The 27848-nt window shown below is 41.0% G+C and overlaps 5 protein-coding genes across 7 annotated transcripts; all 5 read left to right on the top strand.

Moving 5' to 3' along the window:
- The first annotated feature begins 1161 nt into the window (after nt 1-1161).
- On the top strand, nt 1162-14966 carry LOC111567247 (protein NLRC3-like). 3 transcript variants are annotated; one of them, XM_023268231.3, is made up of 12 exons: nt 1162-1303; nt 2725-2832; nt 2916-3050; nt 3160-3273; nt 3532-3604; nt 3765-3990; nt 4173-5967; nt 8149-8322; nt 9213-9389; nt 12843-13016; nt 13625-13798; nt 14556-14966. In XM_023268231.3, exons 2-12 carry the CDS (start codon nt 2744-2746, stop codon nt 14569-14571), a joined length of 3147 nt encoding a protein of 1048 aa, XP_023123999.2. In that variant the 5' UTR covers nt 1162-1303; nt 2725-2743; the 3' UTR covers nt 14572-14966. The 3 variants fall into 3 exon arrangements, with proteins under 3 accessions (XP_023123999.2, XP_023124000.2, XP_054865562.1); XM_023268232.3 differs by having other exon boundaries at nt 1165-1303; nt 2722-2832; XM_055009587.1 differs by having other exon boundaries at nt 1192-1303; nt 2484-2832.
- Nucleotides 14967-17259: 2293 nt separating this feature from the next.
- Nucleotides 17260-17518, top strand: LOC111567254 (histone H2B). Its single transcript, XM_023268239.3, has one exon. It carries the CDS (start codon nt 17279-17281, stop codon nt 17516-17518), a length of 240 nt encoding a protein of 79 aa, XP_023124007.2. The 5' UTR covers nt 17260-17278.
- A 2516-nt stretch (nt 17519-20034) lies between these two features.
- On the top strand, nt 20035-23284 carry LOC111582391 (histone H1-like). Its single transcript, XM_035957600.2, has one exon. It carries the CDS (start codon nt 20206-20208, stop codon nt 20806-20808), a length of 603 nt encoding a protein of 200 aa, XP_035813493.2. The 5' UTR covers nt 20035-20205; the 3' UTR covers nt 20809-23284.
- Nucleotides 23285-24272: 988 nt separating this feature from the next.
- Nucleotides 24273-24912, top strand: LOC111574707 (histone H2B). Its single transcript, XM_023279430.3, is given in 2 exon segments — nt 24273-24869; nt 24871-24912. Coding segments are annotated over 2 exon segments (375 nt in total). The 5' UTR covers nt 24273-24536.
- Nucleotides 24913-25174: 262 nt separating this feature from the next.
- Nucleotides 25175-26026, top strand: LOC111572249 (histone H3). The gene has a single exon (XM_023275822.3). The coding sequence runs from the start codon at nt 25563-25565 to the stop codon at nt 25971-25973; it is 411 nt and encodes a 136-aa protein (XP_023131590.1). The 5' UTR covers nt 25175-25562; the 3' UTR covers nt 25974-26026.
- The last annotated feature ends 1822 nt before the right edge of the window (nt 26027-27848 follow it).

The raw sequence follows: 27848 nt of genomic DNA, 5'->3' as shown, positions 1-27848 counted from the left end.
TGTGGTCCAGTGTGTTTCTCAGTCTTGTTAGTAGTTGGCAGTATTTAGACAGTGCATATCTTATATTACAGTGGTTAAAATCACCTGAGTGTGCAGTTGTCTGTAGAGTTCACTTCCTGCTTCAGATCATGTAGTTTGACCACTGAAAACTATTCAGCTCTTTTGGTAAGAAAACTGCTGCAACACATTCACTCTCAACTTCACCTTTCTGCTTCTCCTTTTTCTCATATTTACCATCTGGTCCTGTACAAACATGACCTGCAGTGTAGTTCTACTTCCTGTACTCACCGCTGTTTCCTGTGTGTGACAACTTCATCGTTTTAGCACAAAACAGAGCATCTGAGCTGAAGGTAACTGTTAGTGGTAGCATTTCTTTGGTTCTTAATATTTCTGTCCCTGCTAGTGAGGAGGTCAGAATAAATCTCACATCAGGTCTCCTCTAAGCAAACGTACATAGAAACAGGCAGAAAGCAAACGTGAATGTTTCTGATCAGCTCAGATTTCATCATGACATGGGCCTGAATCTGTAGAGCGCTTTAATACAGAATCACCTGATGCTTCCACTGGTCTCATATCTGCTACTCTTGGCTTTTGTTTCCAGTTCTTTTGACTCTATTACTTATTGTGATGAACCTGAGCTTCCATAAAAGCTGCTCTGAGTTCTGTACTGTCAACTTAGGTAGGCATGGTTTTGAATGGATGTGATTTAGGTTGGCATAAATTCCCTCCATTTGCTCTCCGTTTTCTTGTTTCTGAATCTTTGTCACTCAGCCTCCTACAAACAGATGTTTTGTCACAAGAACAGGCGTCTTGCAGCTGTCTCACATTCACTCCACAGGTTCCTGTTGAACTGGGGAGTCTGAACCGCATGTCATGTTTTTAAAGAACACAGCTGGATGAGCTGAACACTGTCTGCTGCTTTGACTATTAGTGACTGTAGGACAAAGACCAGGCAATTTACAGTATATTTTCTATTACATTCACCAAAAACAGTTTAAAATACATTTTCTACTGCAGTATATTCATGTAACCTGCAGAGGAAAGAATGATAAAATCTGTAAAACTCCTCCAACATGTTAAGCTGCTTTAGTTCCGGATGTGTGGAACTAGAATCCTGTGAAGCTGAAGGAGGAAACAAAGCTGACGAGCAGCAGCATTAGAGGCGGAGACACACTGAGAGAAGATTCAGCGTCACTAATGAAAGTAAAGTCAGTCAGAGCAACGGCAGAGCGGCAGTCCAGAATAATCTCTGTGTTTGTGTCTGAACTCAACTGTTCTTCCTCAACCAGCGACTCAGATTGTGGTGAGTACAGTTGACAGGACGTCTGATAGTTTGTTAGTGGATTCAATCCAAAGAGGCAAAAAGCAGCAAATGCCACGTTTCCTCTTTTCTAACGGCAACACCAGAACAAACCTGACCTTGTGTGCTTTTTGTTTTTACTGGTTTTCTTTGAATTTTAAACCAAAAATAAATCACCTGCTCTATTTGTTTCTGGTTTCCACATGAGAAACCATCAAACTGAACTCATAAACTTTATAACTGTGGATTTTTCACATTTCTTTTTCCACTTGGTGTCAACAGTAGAACAGTGGGCAGACAGGCAGCAGAAGTGAAATGGAAAAAAGTCCAAATAAAAGTTGCCTGAATAGAATTATGCTTCTATAAAAGTGTGACTTTCTCCAAACTCAGGATCTACAGCAGGATTCTGTTCCAGAAAGCAGGTTTCTGGAGAAAACTCTGATTTTGTTGCTCTGAGGTGAAGGAAACGCTGAGTTTCCTGATCCACTAATAGTTTGTGTCTCCAGAGTCGGAGGCTGCACTTCCAGGGCCCCGCGTTTAGAGACTTTTATTTCTAGACAGTGCAATCTACCACAATGGATGACCACTGAAATGCACAAGTTGTGATTTTAAAGGAGTGTTTCACTCCAGATATATTGAGAATTTAAACGTTTTATTCAAAGAGTATTCCTCAGAAAGTACTGCTTCATATCCAAGTGCCTGTAATTTTAAAGCTTCATCCACCCAAATAAAATTTTTAAGTAAAAAGTTCTAATTAAAAAATTTGTTCCACCCAAAATACTATTTCTTACAATAACAATAATAATATGTTGTTTACTAAGACTGGAATTTGGACAAATTGTGTAATTATCAGGTAAAATAATGATGAAATCATCTATTGTCTCTGGATCTCAACCAGGACAGTTTGAATGGTTGGACAGAGGCGAAACACCAGGATAACTTTGGAGGCAAATCTATTTATTTAATAGAATAATAAGTGAATAAAAGCAACAGCACTCCCTTGTTGTGTTTCAGAGACTGATGTGAACAGAAAGCAATTTTTATAAAGGCTATTGATGTGGTTCATGTGAACATCAGGAAGAATCACAGCAACGTGTGAACATTAAAGGTCAGATCAGACTTTACTGTTCCTGTGGGAAGAAGTTGTCATGTTTCAGCTCTCCTCTGACTGTTTCCTCCACAGATGAAGGTAGAACGTCTCTGGAGTTGATGTGAATGTGAGCAGCTGCCACTGCAGCCGCTGACTGGATATAATGAACCTGGACTAAGAGAAACATGTCAGATGTTGAAGAGCTTCTCAGTTTTTTATATTGAGTGTTGAGTTGAAGCAGCTGTCCCAAAGCTGGACAAGTTTCCTTCAATCAGACCTGTTTGTCATGTGACTGAGAGGAAGGAGGAGAACTAATGTGTGACTCTCCTAGCAGGTTGTTGTGTTTGTCTGCTATGCATCAGTGTGAGGACAGAGAGGAGGGAGTCCTTCCCTCTAAAAGATCTCTGTGTGGGGAACATGAGAACCAGAGCAAAGCTCAGAGGTAAGATGAGCATCTCTAACTGTCAGAGCTCAGCATCACATCGCTGCTGTCATTATTCACACTCACAGCTCTGTGTGTTGAAGCCCAGAGCAACAGAACACACACTCTGCTGGACCTGGACCCGGATCTGGTCCTGGTCCTGGATCCAGCTCTGTGTCCATGAAGAGTGACTGGTCAATGGATCCTCCTCCTGTATTCAGACGATCTGCAGATGGAAGGTGAGACAGTAAAACTGACAGAAAGACGTTTCAGACTCAAAGTTGTTATGTTTATTAACAGCTTGAAGATGTTTTTCATCAGTTTTTATCTGTTCTGGTTTTGTTTCAGGATCCAGCAGCAGAGACCAGACTGTCCTGAACCCAGCTTTCTGTCCTTCAAGAGTGACCACTCAAAGAACGATTTCACTGAATTTAAAGACATCTGTCCATCTGCTGATCAGATGTAAGCTGGAACTGACAGAAAGAGTCACTTATTCTAGAAGAGAACCAGTTTGTACAACGTGTTGTCCAACCTTCTCTGAAATCTGAAGTGATTCTGTCTGTTTTGAACGTCCATGTAACAGCGAGGGGGAGACATGATGAGGTTTAAATATGAAGATAACTGGTTCCATTTTCAGAATCTCCTGAAGACGTTCATGGTGTCGTAGCTGGTTTGTCTCTGTGTGGACAGACGTACTAAACTATTGATGTTGATCCACAGAGTGGACCAGCAGAACTCAGAGGTTCCCAGAGTTCAGTCTGACCAGCAGCATCACATGGACTCCATATTCATGGTGTGTACATGGACAACAAGCTCTTCTCCATCTGTTGTGTTCAGGCGTCTCCATGCTGCTCTTTGTAGACCAGTGGACTGTCAATGTGTCCAACATGGATCTGATGTTTGGCTCCATGATTTCACTCTGATGGACTCATTAACAGATTTCTCTGTTGCAGCTGCTGGAGGACAACATGGTGACTTTTGTGAAGAAGGAGCTGAAAAAGATGCAGAAGGTTGTGAGTCCAGATTACCCAGAATGCTCAGAGAGTCAGAGGGAGGATGAGTATGAGTTGGAGGGGGATGATGAAGATCAGAGGAACAGCAGAGAGATGTTTCAGCAGATCACAGTGTTCTTCCTGAGGAAGATGAAGCAGGAGAAGCTGGCTGACTGTCTGCAGAGCAGTAAGAGGATTTCTGTAAAGACTGAAGCTGCTGATCAACAGAACATTTACTGAAGTCTCAGAATATCTTCACAGAATCAGTCTTTAGAGGGACAAACTGTCACCTTCACTTTATTGCTACTTTGGTGCTTTAATATCCAGGTTACTTCTGCTTCATTGTTTCTTTCTTGTGTTTTCATACAGAACTTGCTGCTCCAGTTTGTAGACGTGAACTTAAATGTGACCTGAAGAAGAAGTTCCAGAGAGTGTTTGAAGGCATCGCTAAAGCTGGACAGCCGACCCTCCTGAATGAGATCTACACAGAGCTGTACATCACAGAGGGAGGGACTGCAGAGGTCAATGATGAACATGAGGTGAGACAGATTGAAGCAGTATCCAGGAAAGCAGACAGAGCAGAAACAAGCATCAGACCAGAAGACATTTTTAAAGGCTCACCTGGAAGAGATGGACCAATCAGAACAGTGATGACAAAGGGAGTGGCTGGCATCGGGAAAACAGTGTTAACACAGAAGTTGACTCTGGACTGGGCTGAAGATAAAACCAACCAGGACATCCAGTTCATGTTTCCATTCACTTTCAGAGAGCTGAATGTGCTGAAAGAGAGAAAAATGAGCTTGATGGAACTTGTTCATCACTTCTTCAGTGAAACCAAAGCAGCAGGAATCTGCAGGTTTGAAGACTTCCAGGTTGTGTTGATCTTTGACGGTCTGGATGAATGTCGCCTTCCTCTGGACTTCCACAACAATGAGGTCCTGACTGATGTCACAGAGTCCACCTCAGTGGATGTGCTGCTGACAAACCTGATCAGGGGGAAGCTGCTTCCCTCTGCTCGCCTCTGGATAACCACACGACCTGCAGCAGCCAATCAGATCCCTCCTGACTGTGTGGACATGGTGACGGAGGTCAGAGGGTTCACCGACCCACAGAAGGAGGAGTACTTCAGGAAGAGATCCAGAGATGAGGAACAGGCCAGCAGCATCATCTCCCACATGAAGAAGTCACGAAGCCTCCACATCATGTGCCACATCCCAGTGTTCTGCTGGATCACTGCTACAGTTCTGGAGAAGCTGCTGAGAACCAGAGAGCGAGGAGATCTGCCCAGAACCCTGACTGAGATGTACATCCACCACCTGGTGGTTCAGGTCAAAGTCAAGAAGGTCAAGTATGATGGAGGAGCTGAGACAGATAAACACTGGAGTGCAGACAGCAGGAGGATGATTGAGTCTCTGGGAAAATTGGCTTTTGAGCAGCTGCAGAAAGGAAACCTGATCTTCTATGAGTCCGACCTGACAGAGTGTGGCATCGATATGGAAGCAGCCTCAAAGTACTCAGGAGTGTTCACACAGATCTTTAGAGAGGAAAGAGGGCTGTACCAAGACAAGGTGTTCTGCTTCGTCCATCTGAGCGTTCAGGAGTTTCTGGCTGCAGTCTACATGTTCCACTGTTACACCAACAGGAACCAGACGGTTCTGGAGGACTTCCTGGGAAAAGACTGGAAAGTCAAGAAGAGAGACACTCTGAATGTGTTCATGTTCAGAGTCATGGAGAAATCCCTCAGAAGTGAAAATGGTCACCTGGACCTGTTTGTTCGCTTCCTTCATGGCCTCTGTCTGGAGTCCAACCAGAGACTCTTAAGAGGCCTGCTGGGTCGGACAGAAATCCATCCAAAAATGATCCAGAGAGTCATCAACAACCTGAAGGAGATGAGGAGTGATGAAATGTCTTCAGACAGAAGCATCAACATCTTCCACTGTCTGATGGAGATGAAGGATCTCTCAGTACATCAGGAGATCCAAGAGTTCCTGCAGTCAGAGAACAGATCAAAGAAGGAACTCTCTGAGATCCACTGCTCAGCTCTGGCCTACATGCTGCAGATGTCAGAGGAGGTTCTGGATGAGTTGGACCTGAACAAGTACACAGCATCATGGGAGGGAAAACAGAGACTGATTCCAGCTGTGAGGAACTGCAGAAAGGCTCGGTGAGTCCAGATGTGATCAACATGATCAGTCAGTGTAGATCAGTAGTTCAATTCTTCAGATGTTGTCACTAGAACATTTCATTCTTCTTAATGTTCCACTTGTTCATTTCAAACATCAGGCAATCCAACAAACATGTTTGACCTGATTTCTCTCTTTAGAGTTTAAAATAAGATCTGTTTCATTTCCAAACAAAAAATTTTTTTTAATCTGGGAGAATGAATTTGATGAATTTATTGCACAGAAATGAGATGCTTGGAAATCTGCTTGAGACCACTGGAAAAAAGGCCCCTCTCAAAGCGAGGGAAAATAACTTATTTCAAGGAAATTTCACCTTGAAATAATTGAAAAAATCTGCCAATAGAACAAGTGAAAATGGCTTGGTAAGAGTTCTTGAAATAAGATATGATATTTAGAATATTAAGATCTTAAAATTAGTTGGGAAAACTTATTTTAAGCTATATTTTACCAGGACTGTCAAGTTTAGGTGTCTTCAAATAAGCCAAATATTCCAGAAAAAAGCTGTAGTTTTTCACTCAAAAATAGATTTTTGTTTTCATGTAACCTCCTAATTTGAAATGTGTTAAATTTATTTTGAGTTTTCTTGTAAAATACAACTCAAAACAAGATAATTTCAAGATTGATTGACTTAAGATATTTCATGGATGACAGAGTCTGGTGTGGATGAACTTGACTGGCCTGCACAGAGTCCTGACCTCAACCCAATAGAACACCTTTGGGATGAATTAGAGTGGAGACTGAGAGCCAGGCCTTCTAGTCCAACATCAGTGTGTGACCTCACAAATACGTTTCTGGAAGAATGGTCAAAAATTCCCATAAACACACTCCTAAACCTTGTGGACAGCCTTCCCAGAAGAGTTGAAGCTGTTATAGCTGCAAAGGGTGGACCGATGTCATATTGAACCCTATGGATTAGGAATGGGATCTCACTTACATTCATATGCGAGTCAAAGCAGGTGAGGGAATACTTTTGTCAATATAATTTATGTCCCTCACTTCTTTACTGTTTTTTGAAGGGAGAGCTGCGATGCAATGCAGCGACTTCATTGGCAGAGTAGCATCACGTGGGATGACTGAACTCATACTTAATTGGTCTGTGTGTTTCCTGAGCTAATAACCAATGCTGTAAACACTGGAAAGCTGCACCAGTAAAATAGAAGCGACCTGTCAAATTTAGACCCGTATAAACAGCGTCTGGGTCCAGATCCGGACTGTGGTTCATTTAGTGACCCCTGTCTTAAGCCATACACTGTTCCCCCGCCCCATACAACTTCACCGCTTCCTAACCAGAGAAGGCGAATTTATAAATGGGAAAGTGAATGTTATGTCAAAAAACATACCGATAGGTATCTTTGCGCATTTTTAAGTGGTTATACAGAAATTTAGGACCTTTTCTAGTGGATATATGGCATATATCTGTGTATCACATAGACTGCACCACTGCTACAAACCCTGATAACATGTTTGTGAGACATTATGGTGGAAATAATTCAACTTTACTGGTTTGTTCTTTGTGTTTGTGCTGAACAAGTTTTTCAGAATCTCACAATAGAACGTTGAGAACAAAAATTGACTCAGTGATCTGTCATCACATCAGAATCTTTCCTGATGTCCATATTAATGATGTTCAGGTGCAATGTTGTCCAGTGATCAATTTCATTTGTGTAGTATTTGACAGCAGACTGTAAATGTTGAGTGATAGAGGTAAAGCTGACAGCATCAGGTCCACAGCAGAGACATCATCATCTTTCAGCAGGAAATGTTCACTGAGCTCAACTCAGTCACAGTATCCCGAGTCCAGTTGAACCAGGACAGAAAATATTCTTCTAATCCAGATGTTCTCTTGAGAATTTTGTGGAGTCAGACATGGGATCAGATCACACTGACAGACTGTGGACAGAATGGAAGCCTGAATGGAAGTCCATCTTCTGTCCTCCATCTGCAAATGAAACAAAAGAAAGATTCAGAGTGTGCAGGTGTGAGAAAGGCTGATGAGAATTCAGTTTCATGTCAAACAGTCAGAGAAGATCAGCTGAACCTCTGATGTGAAGAATTAAATGTCCAACAGGACGAGTCCAAATGTTCTGCTATCAAATGCATGAAGGAAATAAAAAGTGTCCTCTTTCATAACAACATGTTTTGTCATTTATGTCTCATGACAGACTTACTAACTGTAACCTGTCAGAGAGTCACTGTGAAGTCGTGGCTTCAGCTCTGAAATCCAACCCCTCCCATCTGACAGATCTGGACCTGAACTGGAACATCCTGCAGGATTCAGGAGTGAAGCATCTTTCTGCTGGACTGCAGAGTCCAAATTGTAAACTGGAGACTCTCAGGTCAGTTCACTGTTGATCATTTATCAATATATTCACTTTAAATCTTTGGCTGAACTTTGAAGATTTTGCTGATAAATTTTGAGTATTTCCCTGAGAACAGTGTGAAGATGTTTGAGATTGTTGAAGCGTCAATAAATCCAATGACCGGCTGATTGCAAAGTTCCAAGATGGAGGACAGAAGCCACAGTCCTGCTGTGTGTATGAATGTAAAACTGATGTGACAGTGATGTGAGGCTTCAGCAGTCTGACTTTCATAGATCCAGCCAGTATGTTTTTGTTTCCACAGTGTTTGTGCTGAGCTGCAGTGGAGCCTCAGTAACTCCAAGAGGACTTTAGCTGTCAACAGTCTGGAAGTTTGATGGACACTCACTTGAATGGTGTCGGTCAGAAGCTGAAGCTTGATGTTAGTGTGAGCTGAGCTCATGAAGTGATTCCTTTCAGCTGGGTTGTGTTAGGAAGAGAGCAGTGGACAATCAATGTAGACAGCAGGAATCAGAATCTCTTTGTAATGTATAGATGACATGGAACTTGTTGGAAGACACACTGGAAGATCTGAATGAGGCAAAGCTATGAAGCTGATTTCCACAGAAGAAGAAGGTGATGGAAAAATTAAAGTACAAGATTTGATGTTGATCCTGTAATGAGAGTGGACTGAGGTCTGCAGATGTTATTGATAAATAAGTGTATGAATGTTGTGCTGACATCTGGATGATGTGTGTAGAAGGCTGACATGATGATGATCCACAATAACAGAAGAACAAAGTCACTCTGATGGTTTTAGAGAAAAGCTCATTGATGAGGACAAAGTAATGTTGAGCTGCACATTCAAAACCTGAACATATCTTATGGATCATCAATGATTTTATCTACATCTTTTCTTATTTATTCAGATTGGAGTGGTGCAGGTTGTCAGAGATCAGCTGTGAGTCTCTGGTCTCAGCTCTGAAGTCCAACCCCTCCCATCTGGAACATCTGGACCTGAGCAGTAACAACAACCTGAAAGATTCATCAGTGAAACATCTGAGTGGTTTTCTGGAGAGTCCAGACTGCATCCTGAAGACTCTGAGGTCAGACATCATGTTTTCTTTGTGTGCTGAGATGAATCTGATGTAAAATTGTGATGACATTAAACTTCAGCCATTAGGCTGATATTCTACTGATCCACACTGAGGATCTTCATGGTAACATCTGTTTTCTTCTTCTCTGCTTTAGTCCTTTGACTGTGGCAGAGGAATGTTGAGTCGCACATTTCAAAGCTCAAGATAAGCAGAAAAATTATCTAGTGAATAATTGTGAAACTCTGACACACGTAATCTTCAGCTCAGATCTGACCTCGTGTTTTTCTTCAATTCAAACTGACAGCAGCAATTATTTGTTTTTCATTCCTGATGCAGCTGTCAGTTAAAATTAAAGTTTCAATACTTTAGTTTATTGAATATTAAGAACAGTGAAATCTATTGATCCCACTTTGTCAGAGTTCAGGGTGACGTCTTCAAATGTCTCATTTTGTTCCAGCAACAGTCCAAAAGCACAAATGTTGAGTTCAATATGACAGAAAACCAAAACTCTTCCCAGTGGATAAACTGGAACTGGTTTGGTGTTTTTGTTATTTTTTGTTTGAAATGACTGAAACCATGCACTGCAAAAATTCAAAATCTTACCAAGTCTATTTGTCTTACTTTTAGTCAAATTGTCTCATCCTACTTGATTTAAGATACATTCACTTAAAAAGTGACGTTTCAGCAGGATGGAGGGACTTGTTTTAAGACAATGCATCTTAAATATCTTGCTAAGTCAAACAATCTTGAAATTATTTTGTTTTGAGTTGTATTTTACAAGAAACAAGGTTCATTTTACTTTTCATACATTTTCAGGCTGAGGTGTTCTTTGTAGAAGCTATACAATCTTGATTTAACACTAGAAGTCCCAGGATTGTCTTACCCCTCCCAGAATTACCAGAGGACAGCCAAAAGGCTGTGTTGTTTAAAACTAACAACTCAATGGCCCATAATTGGCCACCTTTCTTTTGTAACCGTACCCATTACCATGTGTTAAATGTTTTGACTGATTGTCTAACAGAAGTCCACAGCCCAGCCATTTGGTTTTTCTAATTTCCATGTGAAAAGGCAGCCAAGGGGCTGGGTTAGTTTTTTCACCAATCTTCACTGTCTTGTCACTATTGTTGTGTAAATGCGGCTCTCTCTACTCTCCACTGAATGACTGAAAGGGAACTGATGTTGGTTTGCCTTACCTGAATAAATCAGTGTGTTGTATTGTAAGAAGAGTGAGGTAAAGGATTTGAACTAGTGTGCAACACTGTGTGTTCAACAGGCTACAATTTGGATTTTGGTAACAAAATCCTGAGTGCATCTCAACAATGACCCTTTGACTTATGGATGCTAATGAAGCCTTTGAGGATTGCTTGGTGCTTTCAGTCCTTTCTTTGTTTTCTGCTCCAAAATGACTGTTCACCAGGCTACAATTTGTAATGATATCTCCACTTTTGTGATCAAAATCCTGCTGGAAACAAGAAAATAAATCAATAAAATATACATATAAAGCTAGATGGAAAAAGTTAAAGGGGCTGACTGGTTGTAGGATGTTGCAAGGGAGTGAAACAATACAGTGCGTTTGAAAGCCCATTTCAGATACTACTCAGGAGAAAAACTCTCAGTAGAATGCTTGGTGGGGGAGGGGTATGTGTGAAAAGAACCTGGCTGCATAGTCTGCAGGTTAGGGTTTATGCTGTAAAGGGCATCAGCCCAACAGAAAGTGTGAAGGGATACCCACACGATTTTGTAATAACACACACTGCCTATTCTCATGTACTGTAGGGAAATTGTAACTGTAAAGACCTGTGATACAATTAGAAATCCTATTTCTTCCCTAGTCCATATTCAAGTGCCCTTGTGCAAAACCGCCATTGACTTTTTAGTTTGAGTTTTTCTTTGATAGTGTTTTTATTTTTGAATATGGTTCTATTTTATTTATTTTCAAGTGTTTTATTGCCCTACTCTTTTTATGTTCTTCATGATAGAACTATGTTTATGTGTATATGTGAATGGTATGTGTATCTTATTTACATACACACTAATGTATTTTCAACCAACTGTATGTGGACAGATATCTTAAAATGCTTAAATCACATTTTTTAATCTTGTTTCAAGGACAAAGTGGTCTTAAATCTAGAGTCATCTCACTGTTATACAACCTAAAATAAGTAAAATACATCTTAAATTTTGTACTCAATATGAATGTTTAAAAAGCAAATGTCTATTTTTTCTGTTAAAAAAAACCTGCTTTAGGGCATAGCTGGCTTACCCTGAAACGCAACACCTCCAAATGCTGTCAAAACATAACTAAATATTACGATTTCTAGCTAACTGTGAGAAGACAAATCTCAAAATGCTTAAATTAATCTTTGTAATCTTATTTCAAGTACAAGATGGTCTTAAATCTAGCCAAGTGCCACTGTAAACCAACTCAGTAAGTTTAATACATCTCAAAATAGTAGGTTACATGAAAGCAAAAATCTATTTTACAGTGAATTTTTTTTTTTTTTTTTTAGCATGTCTGGCTCATTTTAAGACACCTAAGCTTGACAATCCTGGTAAAATATGGCTTCAATTTTTTTACCCAGCTAATTTTAAGATCTCAATATTCTAAATATCATGTCTTATTTCCAGAAATCTTACCAAGCCATTTTTCACTTGTTCTATTGGCAGATTTTTTTTCTCACTTATTTCAAGGTAAAACTTCCTTGAAATTAGTTTTTTTCCTTGTTTTGAGAGGAGCATTTTTCCAGTGTGACAGATGTTTTGGATCTGTTGTTCATGGACTCATCAAATAGTGGACTGATTGTTTAGACTCTAATTAAAGCAGCGATGACAAACATGTTCTGCTTGAGTTTCTGCTGATTTTCTCCTTTTCTCTGGTTTGAGTCATTTGAAAGTGAAGATGTTTGTGTTTGAGAAAAGAGTTTGAAGATGTCACCTGGTTCTCTGAAAACTGTACAGTGATGGACATTTTCCACTATCACTGACAGGTGGATCAATCATGAAATCATCTGAATGTAGAGTCCTGATTGAAACGTCTCCATGGTTCCAGAACATGAAGATATTTTAGAGCCTGGAGCCTCATTTTGTCCACGTTTCCTTCTTGTGTGTTTCTGTGACTCTGAGCAGAAAGTGAAATAAATATCAGTGTTTTTCCTTGTTTGTTGCTCAGCATGAGTTTGTCTGGATGGAGCCACTGATGGAGCTGCAGAGTTTCAGAGCTGAAATCACTCCATCTTTATTGAAGCAGCAGCATGTTGTCATTAATATTAATGAGAGCTCTTCTTCATTGGTTCTGTTGGACTGTTTGAAGCTGCATCCTGTTGGCTTCAGCTGTTTGGAGTTTTCCATTTTCTGAACTTGGACATTCTGAAGCTTCTTCAGCTCTGAACTCATGATAAAACTCTGAATGATTTCAAGCAGGAACTTTATCTCCTCAACTCACATCTTTTATTCTTTATTCAGATTGAGGGGCTGCAGTTTGTCAGAGATCAGCTGTGATTGTCTGGTCTCAGCTCTGAAGTCCAACCCCTCCCATCTAGAACATCTGGACCTGGGCTTCAACAAACTGCTGGATTCAGGAGTGAAACATCTGTGTGGTTTTCTGGAGAGTCCAGACTGCATCCTGAAGACTCTGAGGTCAGACATCTTATTTTCAGTGATTCAAACGTCTCATCTTTGGGTGAATGTTTCTTTGACTGGCGTGGATCATCCAAACAGTTTTTCTTTTTTAAATGTAGTAGGGATTCATAAAGTCTAGACTCAGTCCAGAGTCCAAGCTAAAGGGTCCTTAAAGTTCTCTGTGCTGAGCTGATAGAAGTCAGTGAGTAGAAGAACTCTCCTCACCTGTCAGCACCTTTTGTGTCTCACATCACTGCAGCACTTTAACTGGAACCTCATGAGTGACACAAACTCTTTCCTTCATCCTTTACAGCATTTGGAGCTGTGAGATGACTGAAGTAAAGACACTGGCTTTATCTTTTTCTCAGCCTGTATATGGTTTTCACCTTTATGTCCTGGAAGCAAATGTATTTGTCTTCCGTGGTCCAGCAGCTTCTCCTCTGGGAGAATAAATGAACAGATCTCATTCATGAAGCTGCACATATGAAAAGAACATTTGAAGGAGATTTAACATTGACTTCATGCATAGAAATACAGATTTCTGCAGCTCTGAACTCATGATGAAACTTAATGATTTCAAGCAGGAACTTTGTCTCCTCAACTCGCATCTTTTATTCTGTATTCAGACTGGAGGAATGCGGTATGTCAGAGATCAGCTGTGATTCTTTGGTCTCAGCTCTGAAGTCCAACCCCTCCCATCTGGAACATCTGGACCTCAGATGGAACAACCTGCAGGATTCATCAGTGAAACATCTGTTAGATCTTGTGGAGAGTCCAGACTGCAGCCTGAAGACTCTGAGGTCAGTAGAAGGTTCCAGTCAGTCTCTGCTGCTTTCAGTAAGTCGATATAGTTTGAGTGGATGAGAAGCCGACTGTTGTTGTTGTGTTGATGTTTTGAGGAAATAAAACTGATTCCAGCTGACAGCCGTCCAGATGTGCAGAGACAGTGGTCGTCCTTCATCAAAGTTTCCATCACATCTGATCTCACAGTTTGTTGTCTCATTTCAACAGTGATCAGCTGATCAGTGTGATGTTTGTCACAGCTCTGAGATCAGTGAGACTGAAGCCTGCAAACCAGCAGCTCTTATTTCACAGCAGCATCATCATCACATGTAGGAACCATGAGGTGTTTCTACAGAGCAGATGCTCTGCTCAGGTCCAGCAATTACATCTGGATCTGTGTCTGTTTAGATCCAGATGTGTTGACTGACAGCCTCTATGTTGGTTTGTCAGCTGATGTTTGAGGAGCAGATGAGATGTTGATGGACACTCAGAGACTGTCAGTGTCAATGGAGCAGCAGTAAATCCATGAATGAAGAGTTTGTGCAGTAATGAAGCTTGATGACTGTCAGCAGTTTGTTTCCACTGTGGACTGCAGTGAAATGTGCAGAGAAACACACCTGATGCTGACAGTGTTTTCAGATATGTGAGCTTGGAGCTCAGTGTGTTCACTCCAACACGTTAACATGAAGCTGCTGCTCTGAACACGACTGAAGTCCTGATGAGCTGCTGATCAAATTCATTGATCTCCTCTGATCTTTCTTCTTCTCTCTGCAGATGGGAGTCAGACTGATCATGACGATGATTGTGCTGAGAGGATGAAGTGTGTCCTGATGATCCAGAGGTTGAAGCAGCAGCAGCAGCAGCTGGTGTGTCGAGACTCTGGCTGGACCATGTTACTGGGAGGTGGACTGGGAACCAGTGTAAAGTGTGTTGTTATCACTGTATAGTTTAGTGTTGCAGCTCCACACTGTGAATGATGGAGAACTGCAGTTAATGTTGACATAATACATTGGAAGTTGATGTCAGGTTGCAGAGTGTGCAGTAAGTTTCAGGATATTTATGTCAGTGCAGGATTATATTTCAGTTGTCTTTCTATTTCCAGCTGCAGTCAAAGTTGTTGAGCTTCTCTACCTGCAACACATTGAGCTGATGACAACAAAGTGTCCTGAAAACATTTCAGCTGAAGCCTTGGTGCCCAGAGAGAGTTTAATGAAGCACATTGGAGTCATTTTGATAACATCATGTTTAGTTAACAAACTGAAGATAAATCCAACTTAGTCCTCAAAGGTCCAGAAGCAGCTGGTTGGGCTCAGAATTCATATTTAATCTGAACATCCTTTGACCATCCTTTGACCTTTCTGAGCTCCTCACCTCATTTTCTATCATTAATTTGACATCAGATCATCTTTTATTTTAGTGGTGGCCCACTGACGATCAGATTGGGCTTTATGTGGTCCCTGGACTAAAATGAGTTTGGCACACCTGATCTGTACTGTGAAAAACAGCGAAATGGAACAGATATAATAACATAGCCTTGTGTGTTCACGTTTTAATATTGAAACAGTTACTGTGTATATACACTGCTCAAAAAATTAAAGGAACATTTTGAAAATACATCATATTTTAATGGGAAAACATAACAACCCGGATATCTACATTGACATGGACTGGATAATGTGTTAAGAACGAAAAAATGCCACATCGCTTGATGGAAATGAAAATTAGCAACCGACAGAGGGCTGAATTCAAGACACCCCAAAACTCAAAGTGAACAAATGATGTGGCAGGCTAGTCCATCTTTCTGAAATTCCTTGGCAGCAACTCAAAATGGTACTCAGTAGTTTGTATGGCCTCCTTGTGCTTGTATGCAGCCTGACAATGTCGGGACATGCTCTTAAAGAGACGATGGATGGTGTCCTGAGGTATCTCCTCCCAGATCTGGACCAGGGCATCACTGAGCTCCTGGACATTCTGAGGAGCAACCTGGTGGTGTTGGATGGACTGAAACATAACGTTTCAAAGGTGTTCTATTGGATTTAGGTCAGGTAAGTATTGGGGCCAGTCAGTGGTATCAATTCCTTCATCCTCCAGGAACTACCTGCATACTCTTGTGTATTGAGAAGTGTATTGAGAGTGTTTTTGCCTTTCTGATTCACTTCAATGCAATTTCTTACCTGAATTTCAATAATTCAGGCTAACATATGTAATTTACTGGATGATGGTGGTAAGCTGTGGATATGAAGGTTGTCAGTTCAATCCCAGCTCCTATCAAATATTTTCTAACACAAACTTTAATGAGTTGCTGTTAATCTTTGACATATAAATAACTTTGGCATAAACATATGAGTGGCCTATTGTAAATGTATTGCTGACTAATCAGACCCACAGAAAAAAAGCTTTTTCCTATGTGCTATTGAAAAAAACTGTATAAACAGTTATTGTTTTTGTGCAATACTCTTACAAATGTCAAGACCTATTTGATCAGTTATGAAATGGTTTTGAATACATGCTGTTCATATCATGTATAGTCTGACTCTGCATAAAGGTCTGTTTGATACTTATTATACAGATATTCGTGTACAAAAAGACGAAAAGCACAGCTGCTGAAATAAAGGCCAGATTTATGACAAAATGTGCAGCTTAACTGGGAATCACAGAAACACACAAAGAAATACATGAGTTAATTCCATACAATAGACAGTAACTATATTAAAACTTGTTCAGCAGAACTATATAAAACAATGCAATAGGAAAACTAAATAAAGCTTTTACAATCTGAGTAAATCATAAGAATGTATCCCATTTTTAGTTTAATTAGCTTTATCCACGATAACTGCACAATTATTGCTGATTATTCTGTCCAACTTTACCTCCAGATACAGATCATACCATTTTTGATGGGGACCAGAACCAAGAAACAAACAGCCAATGAGTGGAAAAATGGATTTGTGACTGATTTGACAGAATGTGGTAATAAATAAAGTGGATGGATTTTACTGACAACACACACAATATAAACTGAAGCACTGCTAATGTACCCCTAAAGATAACAGTAAAATATGAACCTTTCAAGACAATGAAGATGCAGAATGATAGACAAACAGCTAGAGAGTCAATGGAATAACTGAAGGATGCTACGATCATTTCTTTCTCGGAATTATGATGGTGTCAATGGCGGAGATTATTGAAAACACAACAAAGACAACATCGTCTTCCCTTGAAATGCAAAAGTTTGCGTGAAGATGTAATTTATAATACAATTATATTCAATACAAGGTATTTATAACCAGTCTATACTCAGAAATCTAAAGTACTACCTTGAAACTGTCGGAGGTCTCCAGCTTTCTGTATCGTCTCCATGGAAACCAGACTCCAACCAGCTGAGCAGCTCAACCAATTACAGACGGGGGGCTGCGCAGTCGTATTTCCATGCGGCCTGTATAAGAAGAGCCTCTCTCTGCTCTCAGCTTCAGTTGTTACTACAGTGACGGAGAAAGATGCCAGAACCAGCCAAGTCCGCCCCGAAGAAGGGCTCCAAGAAAGCGGTGACGAAGAGCGCCGGAAAGGGCGGCAAGAAGAGGAAGAGAAGCAGGAAGGAGAGCTACGCCATTTACGTGTACAAGGTGCTGAAGCAGGTCCATCCCGACACCGGCATCTCGTCCAAGGCCATGGGCATCATGAACTCGTTCGTCAGCGACATCTTTGAGCGTATCGCCGGCGAGGCCTCCCGCCTTTAAAAATTCTGACCAAAGTGAAGATTTGCGAATTCTCCGTTTTATGCGTCTGCATGTGGACATCAGTAACCGGGGTCTTGCGTTTCGAAACGTCACCGCCTGCGACAAAATATGTTCTTACGTCACATATGCGACCTGTGTTTACATTCGGTAACAGTATGGATGCTCTCACAAGGTTTTGGACGCTGTTTCTTGTACAGGCGCTTTTTCCTTGCTTGTTTTTACAAGCCCAGATACTGCTCCACATTCAACAACACAGGCGAAGGACGACGTTAAGGACGGTTATTCTCCACCACCTTGCTAGGATTTGGGGAACTACTGCCACCTAAAGGTCTGGCATGCTTATGAATGTGCTTAAAAACACACTTATGCGGTTAGGTGTGGATGAAGTTTTTTTTCTAAAAACGAGGTGGTGTGTACGTAAGTTTTTTTCTAGACGGAGGGGGCAGGATATTCGGTTTTACAAAAACCCGGCTACGTGTGGACAAGGCCTTAGAGCTGTTCCAACTCTTTCTCTCCATCTGTTTATAGTCGGTCTCCTTTTTTAGAACAGTTTCTCCTGCACACTTTTATTCCTGTTGTGTTTGCTGCTGGAGAACAGGGGGTCAGGGACAGAACTGAGGAGGGTGCAAAGGAAAGATCAGTGAGTGTGAGGCCCACTATTGGAAGAAAATGGACAACTAACAAGTAAAAGAGACCTGGAGAGGAGTCCAGACCTAATCAGGTCAATGGGAAAAACAGGGACCCTGAAGCTGGTGACAGAGTCTGGATCAGTAAGTTCAATTTGACTTTCAACACATGTGAAACTGGTCTGTCCCCATCCAGTCTGACTTTCCTCACTGTGGGATCAAAAAAATGTTTATCTGATAATAACCAACACGCTCCAAAATATTACTTTGGTTTTCATTAAATCTGCTTCTCTGCTCCTATCAAGCTTAGATTGATCAGTTATAAATACATGAATACTTATGATTGATTACATGATGTTTAATGTCATGTTGTTGCTAGAAGTGTGATTTTGTAAGATGTCATATCTGTGTATCCAGTTATTGTATTATTGAGGTTAAAAAAAATGCTCTGAAATTGAGCATTTTGGTATCAGATGACAAAACTATGATATTAGAGAAATACAGAGTGAAAATGACTCAGGAGGAGCAAGTAGGAGAGAAAAGTAAAAAACTATGAACTCTGAATGTTAACAAGCTGATCAAGATTGCTACCAAATTAAGTATTTTAGCACTTAAAAATCCTGCCTGACTGCGATAAGTCCTCTCTTACTACTACTACTACTAAAAAGAAAACCCAAAAAAGACCATAATTCTTTTCCAACGAGTTCAAAACTTGGCAGCACAGGTTCTAAGATCAGGATGAGAACTCAAGTTTTAAAGTCTCTGATCTGGTTACTTGTCTGTTATAGAATTGTTTTTCACATCATTTAATTGGTTAATAAAGCTCTTAATAGTCTTTGTCTTCATCAAACTTTTTCTTAAATCTTATCATGTAGCCAAGATATTTAATTAACAAAGGAATTTTTTGTTATGATAGAATAATTATTTTAGTGACAGCTGCATGTTGCTGTCTTTATTAAAGTCATTGATTTCTTAACCATACACCAATAACAGGCTGATGTTAGATGATTCAGATATTTTTTGTAAATTATATTTTAATAGAATTTGAGCCTCCGATGTAGTTCCAGTCTGGATGTAAATAATTCATATGCTATTAATTAATTAATTTTACAGCTTCAGTTTCTTGCATACTTCCCAAACCAGCCCACAATAAGCAAATATGTGCTGATCAGAATGAATAAAAAGTTAGTTTAATTGTAATCTAACAGGGAAATTCAGTATCAGTAACTGCAAACAAGATCTATGTGATTAAGAATAAATGTGAAAAACGTTAATACAACTAAAATATTTTTAATTCATGTAGTTAAACATACAAATGATACCATAAGATGATTTCTACATTTTATTATAATATATACACACATTTAGAAAGACTTGTAACATGGATCTGAATACAGAATACAACATAAAGCTTTAAAAACCCTAAATATTCTAAGAGAAAATGTAACGTAAGGTAAATCAGAGATTTATTAAAGTGTCGGTGCTTCGATAATCCAACATTTAGTCCAGACAGAGTTTCTTCCAGTGGATCATTCAGACACCAGCAGACCCCGAGCACCGGCAGCGTCCGTGTGTTTACCGGCGATAAAATCTCGCCGCTTTCAGGCCAACAAAACAGCGCAGCGCCGCCGTTTTCCTTCCACTGTATCCTCACATGTCTCTGCTAACCGGAACACCGATGTTCCACCGGAGACGTGGAGCTTTTAGTCGTTTTAGGAGCACAAATGTGCAGAAAAGTGTCAGCGAACCGCCCTCGGTCACCGTGTGTCCGCCAGCTTGGAAGCCTCCTGGAAGCGAGAGACAAAGAGCTGGAAGCCGAACATGAGCCCAGTGTGGAGGGACACGCGTGTCGTCGGCGTGGCAGCGACCGTGGAGTGTGAAAAGGCTGATTATGTGCGTATTTTGTGTCCAAAACGTGTCGGAGAAAACACAAATGTGGCCGCGTTTGAGGCAGCGGCAGCCCGGTGTGGTGTGTTGCCTCTTTATGGTTCTCATGGTGTTTATAAGTCCCGCCTCCTGCGTTCAGCTCGGACACTTTGAGACGAACAGAGACAGAGAAACATGGCAGAAGAAGCTCCAGCAGCTGCACCGTCTAAAGCCCCGGCCAAATCCCCGAAGAAGAAGGCGGTCCGGTCCAAGACGGACGGACCCAGCCTCCCGAAGCTGATCGTCGCCGCTGTGGCCGAGTCCAAGGAGCGGAAGGGGATCTCACTGGCTGCGATCAAGAAGGTGCTGGCGACGAAAAAGGTGGATGTGGCGAAGTCCAACAAACGCATCAACACCGCCGTCACCAAGATGGTCACCAATGGGGTTCTGATCCAGACTAAGGGTACCGGAGCCTCCGGTTCCTTCAAGCTCGCCAAGAAGGAGCCCAAAGCCTCCAAACCTGCTAAGAAGGTGATCAAGAAGAAGGCTCCCGTCAAAGCCAAGAAACCCGCCGCCGCCAAAGCTAAGAAACCTGCCGCGACCAAGAAGGCAGCAGCTAAGAAGACAGCGGTCAAGAAGTCCCCGAAGAAGGTAGCGGCCAAGAAAGCCGTCAAGAAGACGCCGAAGAAGAGCCCCAAGAAGCCCGCCGCTAAGAAGCCCAAAGCTGCAGCCAAGAAACCCGCAGCCAAGAAAAGTGCAGTCAAGAAGCCTGCAGCTAAGAAAGCTGCAAAGAAGTGAAGCTGCTTCATCTCCACTCACTCATCAGCAAAGGCTCTTTTCAGAGCCACCACAGCCTCCACTAAAGAGCTGCTGCCTCACTCATCACTACATCAGCACTCAACATCACTGCTCACATTTTAAAGCTCAACAAAGTAGAAACTAAATTCAGCTCTGAACAATTAAATTCTAAATCTGTATAAATCAGTCTATTAAACATGAAAAACACGCTGGCTTTTAAAGGAGCAGCGCTTATATGTTATATTAAGCTAGATTAAGTATAACTTGTAATTCCATTATGTTGCATTAATTACTTATACCTTTTATAATAATCTTCACCATTTTAAAGGAGCAGGACTGAGCTCTTCCCATCTCAGAAGGTACTGTTATCTCCTAGTTTATTGGTCTTTTTCAAAAAGAACAAGAACCTAAAGCAGAAAAAATGGGAAGAAAATATATTTAAAAATAGCACAAATATGTTTGATTTCATGTTTTCAACAGCACTATCATAATGTAAATGCGTACTAATATAAGTTGAACTTAAAAGAAAATTATCTTTGCCTTACTATTAAACAATTAGTCCAAACTTAACCTGTTAAATCCCACTGGCAACCACTGTTGCCACTCATTTTTCTTTTAATTTTTATTCTCTAAAAGTGTTGTTTTGGCATTGGACAGCTCATGCAAGTTTTAAAATCCAAGAATAAGTTGTCTCCTCTAAATTGCATCCACATCATGTAACTAGTGTGAATGGTCACATGACTAGGCCTCTTTACTTCCTGCCTGCACCGATGGAAGGAGATGTCTGCCTCAAACTTGTACAAGAAGAATTTAAATACCTTAATTAACAGATGTAACTGAGATATTTTGTACATACATTTTTAAAAGGGTCTACTACTGATATATAATGAGAATTTTCTCCCTGCATGCATCTTTTGATCATAAGAAGAGTAAATGTAAGCATGGCAACATTTGTTGTGGCCAGCATAATACATAGTCATAGTGTCACGCTATTTGTCAAAGGTTTTGGCTGTTAATCCAATTTATCTTATGTTTTTTTTTTTCTACAGTTTAAAACTGAGAGGTTTTGAATCATCCAGACTTAAAAGAGCCCCAAACTGATATGTGCTACATCACAGTCATTCCTACAGTATAAAAAGATGCAGATAAAGTTGACTGATAGTGACCACAGATAGAGAGTACCAGGTACCGAGGAGAAACAGGCCATTTGTCTGATAGACTCCTGAATGGTGAAGCAGAGGTGACCAATCTGGAGGAAGATGAAGATGTTCACCTTGATAAGTCTAGACCAACACAATAACTACCCTTTAAAATAAGCAAAATAGGAACAGGGTTTTTAAAATATCACAGTGACCAGCCACATCCAATAAACCAGATTTTGTGACCTATGGAGGAACTGCAGCAGACTGCATGAAACAAACTAAAGCAGACCTTGTTGATTTGTTCCTGCTGATGTATCCTCTAACTCTAAAGGTGTTCACAAGATGATTCCATGCACAAAACAGTTATCAGTTGCATGAAAGCATTATGTACACTCATCTTCTGGTCATGATGTTAGTGGTCAGTAAATAGTCAATCTAAGCTACTGCCACAGTGTGAATTTATCTTATTTTTCTAAACTACGATCAGTTCTTATTTTGTAAGATCAAACAGTCTTAGCTCTACGGTTATTGAACTGTTTTATGAGACTGTGAAATGCAGTAATTGTAATGTCAGTTTTAGTTCTCTTCAGTATGCATTGCCATGGTATCTTTATGTATCTTATAAACAATGTTCCCTGTAATTTTTCATGAGTCTGAGCAAACACACAAACTCCCTGAGCGTCCCTTGGACCACTGTGAGCAACATCAGACGTGTGCACTGTGGTCACACCAGCATCGTATCCATTCAAGTTACATGGTTCATTAAAAGAATCAAATTACAGCATTTACATTTCTGTTAAAACACTTTGTCAACAGGAGCCAGTTGAAGGCTACAGTGATTTTAGTGACACTACAATGTAAAAGAGTGAAGTTATTGAATATTTGTCTCTCTTTACTGTTGCAGCAGTTTTGCAAATTGCAGACGGACCCTGTTCACTCCATAGACACCAATGTTATTCCTGTAGCTTGAAAGACAGCTACTTTTGATAAAACTGGGCTTGTAGCACATTGTCTATCTTACAACGATGGAAAAGAGGCATCGTTTATGTTCTAGAAGTGGCCTCATTTTAAACAGTGAAACCAAACTAATAAAATGTAATGACCAACCAGTGTGTAATACTGGATTCTGCAAAAACATAAACAACTGAATGCAGAGAACTGTACAATGAAATTCTCTACAGATATTTTTTTTCATCTAAATCTAAATCTTAATTTAACACAGTTAATGTATTAATTTATATATGTGTGAGTGCATGTATTTATTGATTTATTTAGTACTGTTAACATATCAGAGTTCTGAGTGAATTTTTCTTTAGATAGGGAAAGGCCATTTATTGATCGCATATAGGCTATTAAATAAATGTTTATTAAAAACTAAAATGCATTTAACAAACAACTTAGGCATTTATTGTCACTAAAATACTGTAGAGTCTATGGCCACATCAGCATTATTATAAGCATCCTCGAGTAAATTAACAACCAGATACTGATGTCCCTTACAGTATGGACTTCAGGAGATGATTAGATGATGATAAACTGTGACCTGCTGTTTGGGTTCTCTCTGTTCTCATGTTTCTTACATGTTGGTCTCCTGATGCTGCCTTACTTCAGCCAGTCCATGAGCAACAGAAAGCACAGTTTGCCCAGTACATATTGCCAGGGGTTCGAGTCTTCCCACTCGTCTGTAATTTTGAAAACGTTTTTGCTTCTTTGGACGTGGTGGAGTTCCGGGTGTAGACATTTTTAAAGTACGGGAGCAGCAGCGTGTAACCAGGCAACCAGAGACAGAACCATAGAACCGGGCAGGACCAGGCAGAAGTCTGTCCACTGGACCTCACATCAGGTCCTCGCTACATAGATCGTATGAAGATGAAATTGGCTGCCCTTAATATTTCCTGTGTTTTATTTTGTTCATTATACAGCTTTGATGAGTGCGTGACAGACGTGTATGGAACACTTATGAAAAAAAATACGGATAAACAATTAATTGTCAAATAAAGGACAAGAATCGCATTTCTTTTTAACTTTGGCTTGGGGAGGGGATGTGCCACTGGCCGTTCATTTTGCCATTATTATAAAGGGTCAACATAAGCAGCACTCAGCATCATTAGCGGCCTTCACTCCACATCGGCCACACCGCTCTGCTAGCTACAACAACGGTGGCTGTAAATGACGTTGATTTGCTTCATAAATACGGATGTGAATCACATCATTGGCTGCAGCAGCCAGTCACCGATCACTCACTGACTCACGCTGAAAAATACCACAGAATGAACTATGTGTTTATTTTGTTTTCAATTTAGGTCGTTTTTTTTTTTTTTGTGCGCAGCTAAGATTTTCTGAGCGCGGAGACCGTGTCAGCAGTGCGCAGTTTAGAGGGAACAGTGGTCACATCTGAAGAACTACATTGAAACTGTCGGAGGTCTCCAGCTTTCTGTGTCGTCTCCATTGAAACCAGAGTCCAACCAGCTGAGCAGATCAACCAATGACAGACGGGGGGCTGCGCAGTCGTATTTCCATGCGGCCTGTATAAGAAGAGCCTCTCTCTGCTCTCAGCTTCAGTTGTTATTACAGTGACGGAGAAAGATGCCAGAACCAGCCAAGTCCGCCCCGAAGAAGGGCTCCAAGAAAGCGGTGACGAAGAGCGCCGGAAAGGGCGGCAAGAAGAGGAAGAGAAGCAGGAAGGAGAGCTACGCCATCTACGTGTACAAGGTGTTGAAGCAGGTCCATCCCGACACCGGCATCTCGTCCAAGGCCATGGGCATCATGAACTCGTTCGTCAGCGACATCTTTGAGCGGATCGCCGGTGAGGCCTCCCGCCTGGCTCACTACAACAAGCGCTCCACCATCACCTCCAGGGAGATCCAGACCGCCGTCAGACTGCTGCTGCCCGGTGAGCTGGCCAAGCACGCCGTGTCCTGAGGGGACCAAGGCCGTCACCAAGTACACCAGCTCCAAGTAAACACCTTCATTATCTACAACACACAACGGCTCTTTTAAGAGCCACACACTTTATCTGCAGAGCTCTAGATCCACTTTTAGCTGTGTCCACACAGTCATTGGTACGACCAAACATGAAACAATTCCTTATTCTACTAGCATAAAGCATTTTTCACAAAAAGCAACAAACTAATATGAGCACACAGGATTTCACGTCACATCACACTGTACAGCTCCCTTATGAAGCAAGACTTTAAATACTAAATTTCAATGTTTGTGTTTTTTCAAAACTACTTTCCTTTAGATACATAGACTTCTTTCTGTCTTTATCTTGTTTTCTATGGGCCAAGAAACTTTCCACGCTGAGTTATTTTTTCAAAGAAAAATAGAATTAAATATTCGAACAAATAAAATACAACATTTGAACTTCAGTATAAAATAAAAGACGAGTTGAAATCAGGATTTATGAAACATGGCGGACGCTGTGGAGGAGGAGCTTATTTTAAACGTCACATTCATTTCATCCAATACACGCTCTGATAGTCCACGTGCTGCACCGCTCTGGACCAATCAGAGCTGCCGTTGCTCCGCCGCTCTCCATATAAGCTGAGTGTTGCCGCTCAGTTTCCACTTGTATTTTACTGTTGGACCAGTGAAGACGGAGGAAGCAGAATGGCCAGAACCAAGCAGACCGCTCGTAAATCCACCGGAGGAAAAGCTCCCAGGAAGCAGCTGGCCACCAAGGCTGCCCGCAAGAGCGCGCCGGCCACCGGCGGCGTGAAGAAGCCTCACCGTTACCGTCCCGGTACCGTGGCTTTGAGAGAGATCCGTCGCTACCAGAAATCCACGGAGCTGCTGATCCGCAAGCTGCCCTTCCAGCGCCTCGTCAGAGAGATCGCTCAGGACTTCAAGACCGACCTGCGCTTCCAGAGCTCCGCTGTCATGGCTCTGCAGGAGGCCAGCGAGGCTTACCTGGTCGGTCTCTTCGAGGACACCAACCTGTGTGCCATCCACGCCAAGAGGGTCACCATCATGCCTAAAGACATCCAGCTGGCCCGCCGCATCCGCGGAGAGAGAGCTTAGACCCACAGCACTCACTTTACACCCGACACAACGGCTCTTTTAAGAGCCACACACGTTCACTAGCAGAGCTCAACCACATCTGCATTAATCATTGATTTGCTTAAAAATAATGGAAAGCGGTTTGGGAAACCTGTCCTATCATATGCATACCATATGCATGCAATTGCAGCTGTCCGGAGCGAGTACATTGTAGTGTAGGAGTCCCCAGGCATTATATTGCAGTGACATCTTAGATGTAATTGTTAGTTACACTCATATGCTTCATCTCAACTTCAACTTGGACTGACTTTATTACATCCCCACAGGCAAATTCTGGAAACCTACAAATACATGTCCCTTCTTCCGTTGTTTCCTTCCCTTCTTTAACAGCCCACTAGAACTGCATAAGGACACAAGTTGCCCAAGCTATAAAAATCACCCTCAATTCATTTTCACACAAAGGGCACAATCTTCACTCAACATTCACTTGTTCTTTTTCGCTCCGTCCACTGAAACTGACACTCACTGTCCTCTCTTACGTCCGCAGAAAACAGCCCTCTCTGTCAGCCCGGATCAAACCAACGACTCTTTTCAGAGTCACACAAACAGTACAGTCCGGTTCCCCCTTCTATAAATCTGCTTGGAATCTTCCACTTCCTGTTTGTCAAAGTGGCCTTCTACCTGGACAGGTTTTGTTGGAGCTCATGCAACAAACATTTTGGGTAACTGCACTTTAATATGGATGGATGACACTGAATTAGAGTCTGTTTTAATGTGACTGAGTTAAGATGTGTAGCTCTGTCATTAAATAGGAAATTATTTCACAGAATTCACAGAGAAAAGTCTGAAATGTTTGCTAGGTTAGCGTCCCACATGTTCTTTGGCTCAGCTAAAGCTTACTCTCTCCAACTTCTGGATCTCTTGAGTTGCTTGTTGTTAAAATATCTTGCTGTAGGTGCTGAAGCTCAGAAAGTCTGAGATGTTTGTTCAAAAACATTACAACCCGGCTGTCCAGGGTCGCCGAGGAGCAACACAAAAGCAGGACAAACGCTGGTTTCCACGGGGTTAGGCGGCTATTTATTCGAAAGAGTAAGTTTACAACAACACATGTGAGCAGAAAAATCACAAAGTCTGTATAATTAAAGCTCTCATGTAGAAGTCCAACTTATTTTGGATCCTTGTGGAGAGTTTAATCTTAGAGTTTGTACAGCTGTTGAGTTTTTAGAGTCACATGGATTGTTTCGAAATTTAATAACCGAGTCCTGAAATAAAATTACAGTTGTGGATTTCTGTCATTTAGTCTGTCATTTAGGGTTTCTTTGAAAAAAAAAATCATCATGACTTTTGCCGCAAAAAAGGCCATAGTATACTATGTCGAAAAAAAAAATGCAATTTTTCAACATGTTGTAAAAATGTGCCATATGATGAAATAATGTAAAGGAGGCCGTGAAAAATACTATGGTAAGATTTTCTTTGAAAAAAAAAAGTCATCATGACTTTTGGCACAAAAAAACACCATAGTATACTATGTCGAAAAAAAATTGCAATTTTTCAACATGTTGTAAAAATGTGCCATATGATGAAATAATGTAAAGGAGGCTGTGAAAAAACACTCCAGAAAGGTTTTCTTTGAAAAAAAAAATCAACATGAATTTTGGTGCAAAAAAAACGCCATAGTATACTATGTCGAAAAAAAATGCAATTTTTCAACATGTTGTAAAAACATGCCATATGATGAAATAATGTAAAGGAGGCCGTGAAAAACACTATGGTAAGGTTTTCTTTGAAAAAAAAATCATCATGAATTTTGGCACAAAAAAAACGCCATAGTATACTATGTCGAAAAAAAAATGCAATTTTTCAACATGTTGTAAAAACGTGCCATATGATGAAATA

The sequence above is a fragment of the Amphiprion ocellaris genome, chromosome 4 (assembly GCF_022539595.1).
Source record: "Amphiprion ocellaris isolate individual 3 ecotype Okinawa chromosome 4, ASM2253959v1, whole genome shotgun sequence".
In the NCBI taxonomy this organism is placed as follows: domain Eukaryota; kingdom Metazoa; phylum Chordata; class Actinopteri; family Pomacentridae; genus Amphiprion; species Amphiprion ocellaris.
Note: the sequence above shows the minus strand (reverse complement) of the source record. Positions and strands in the feature narration are given on the sequence as shown.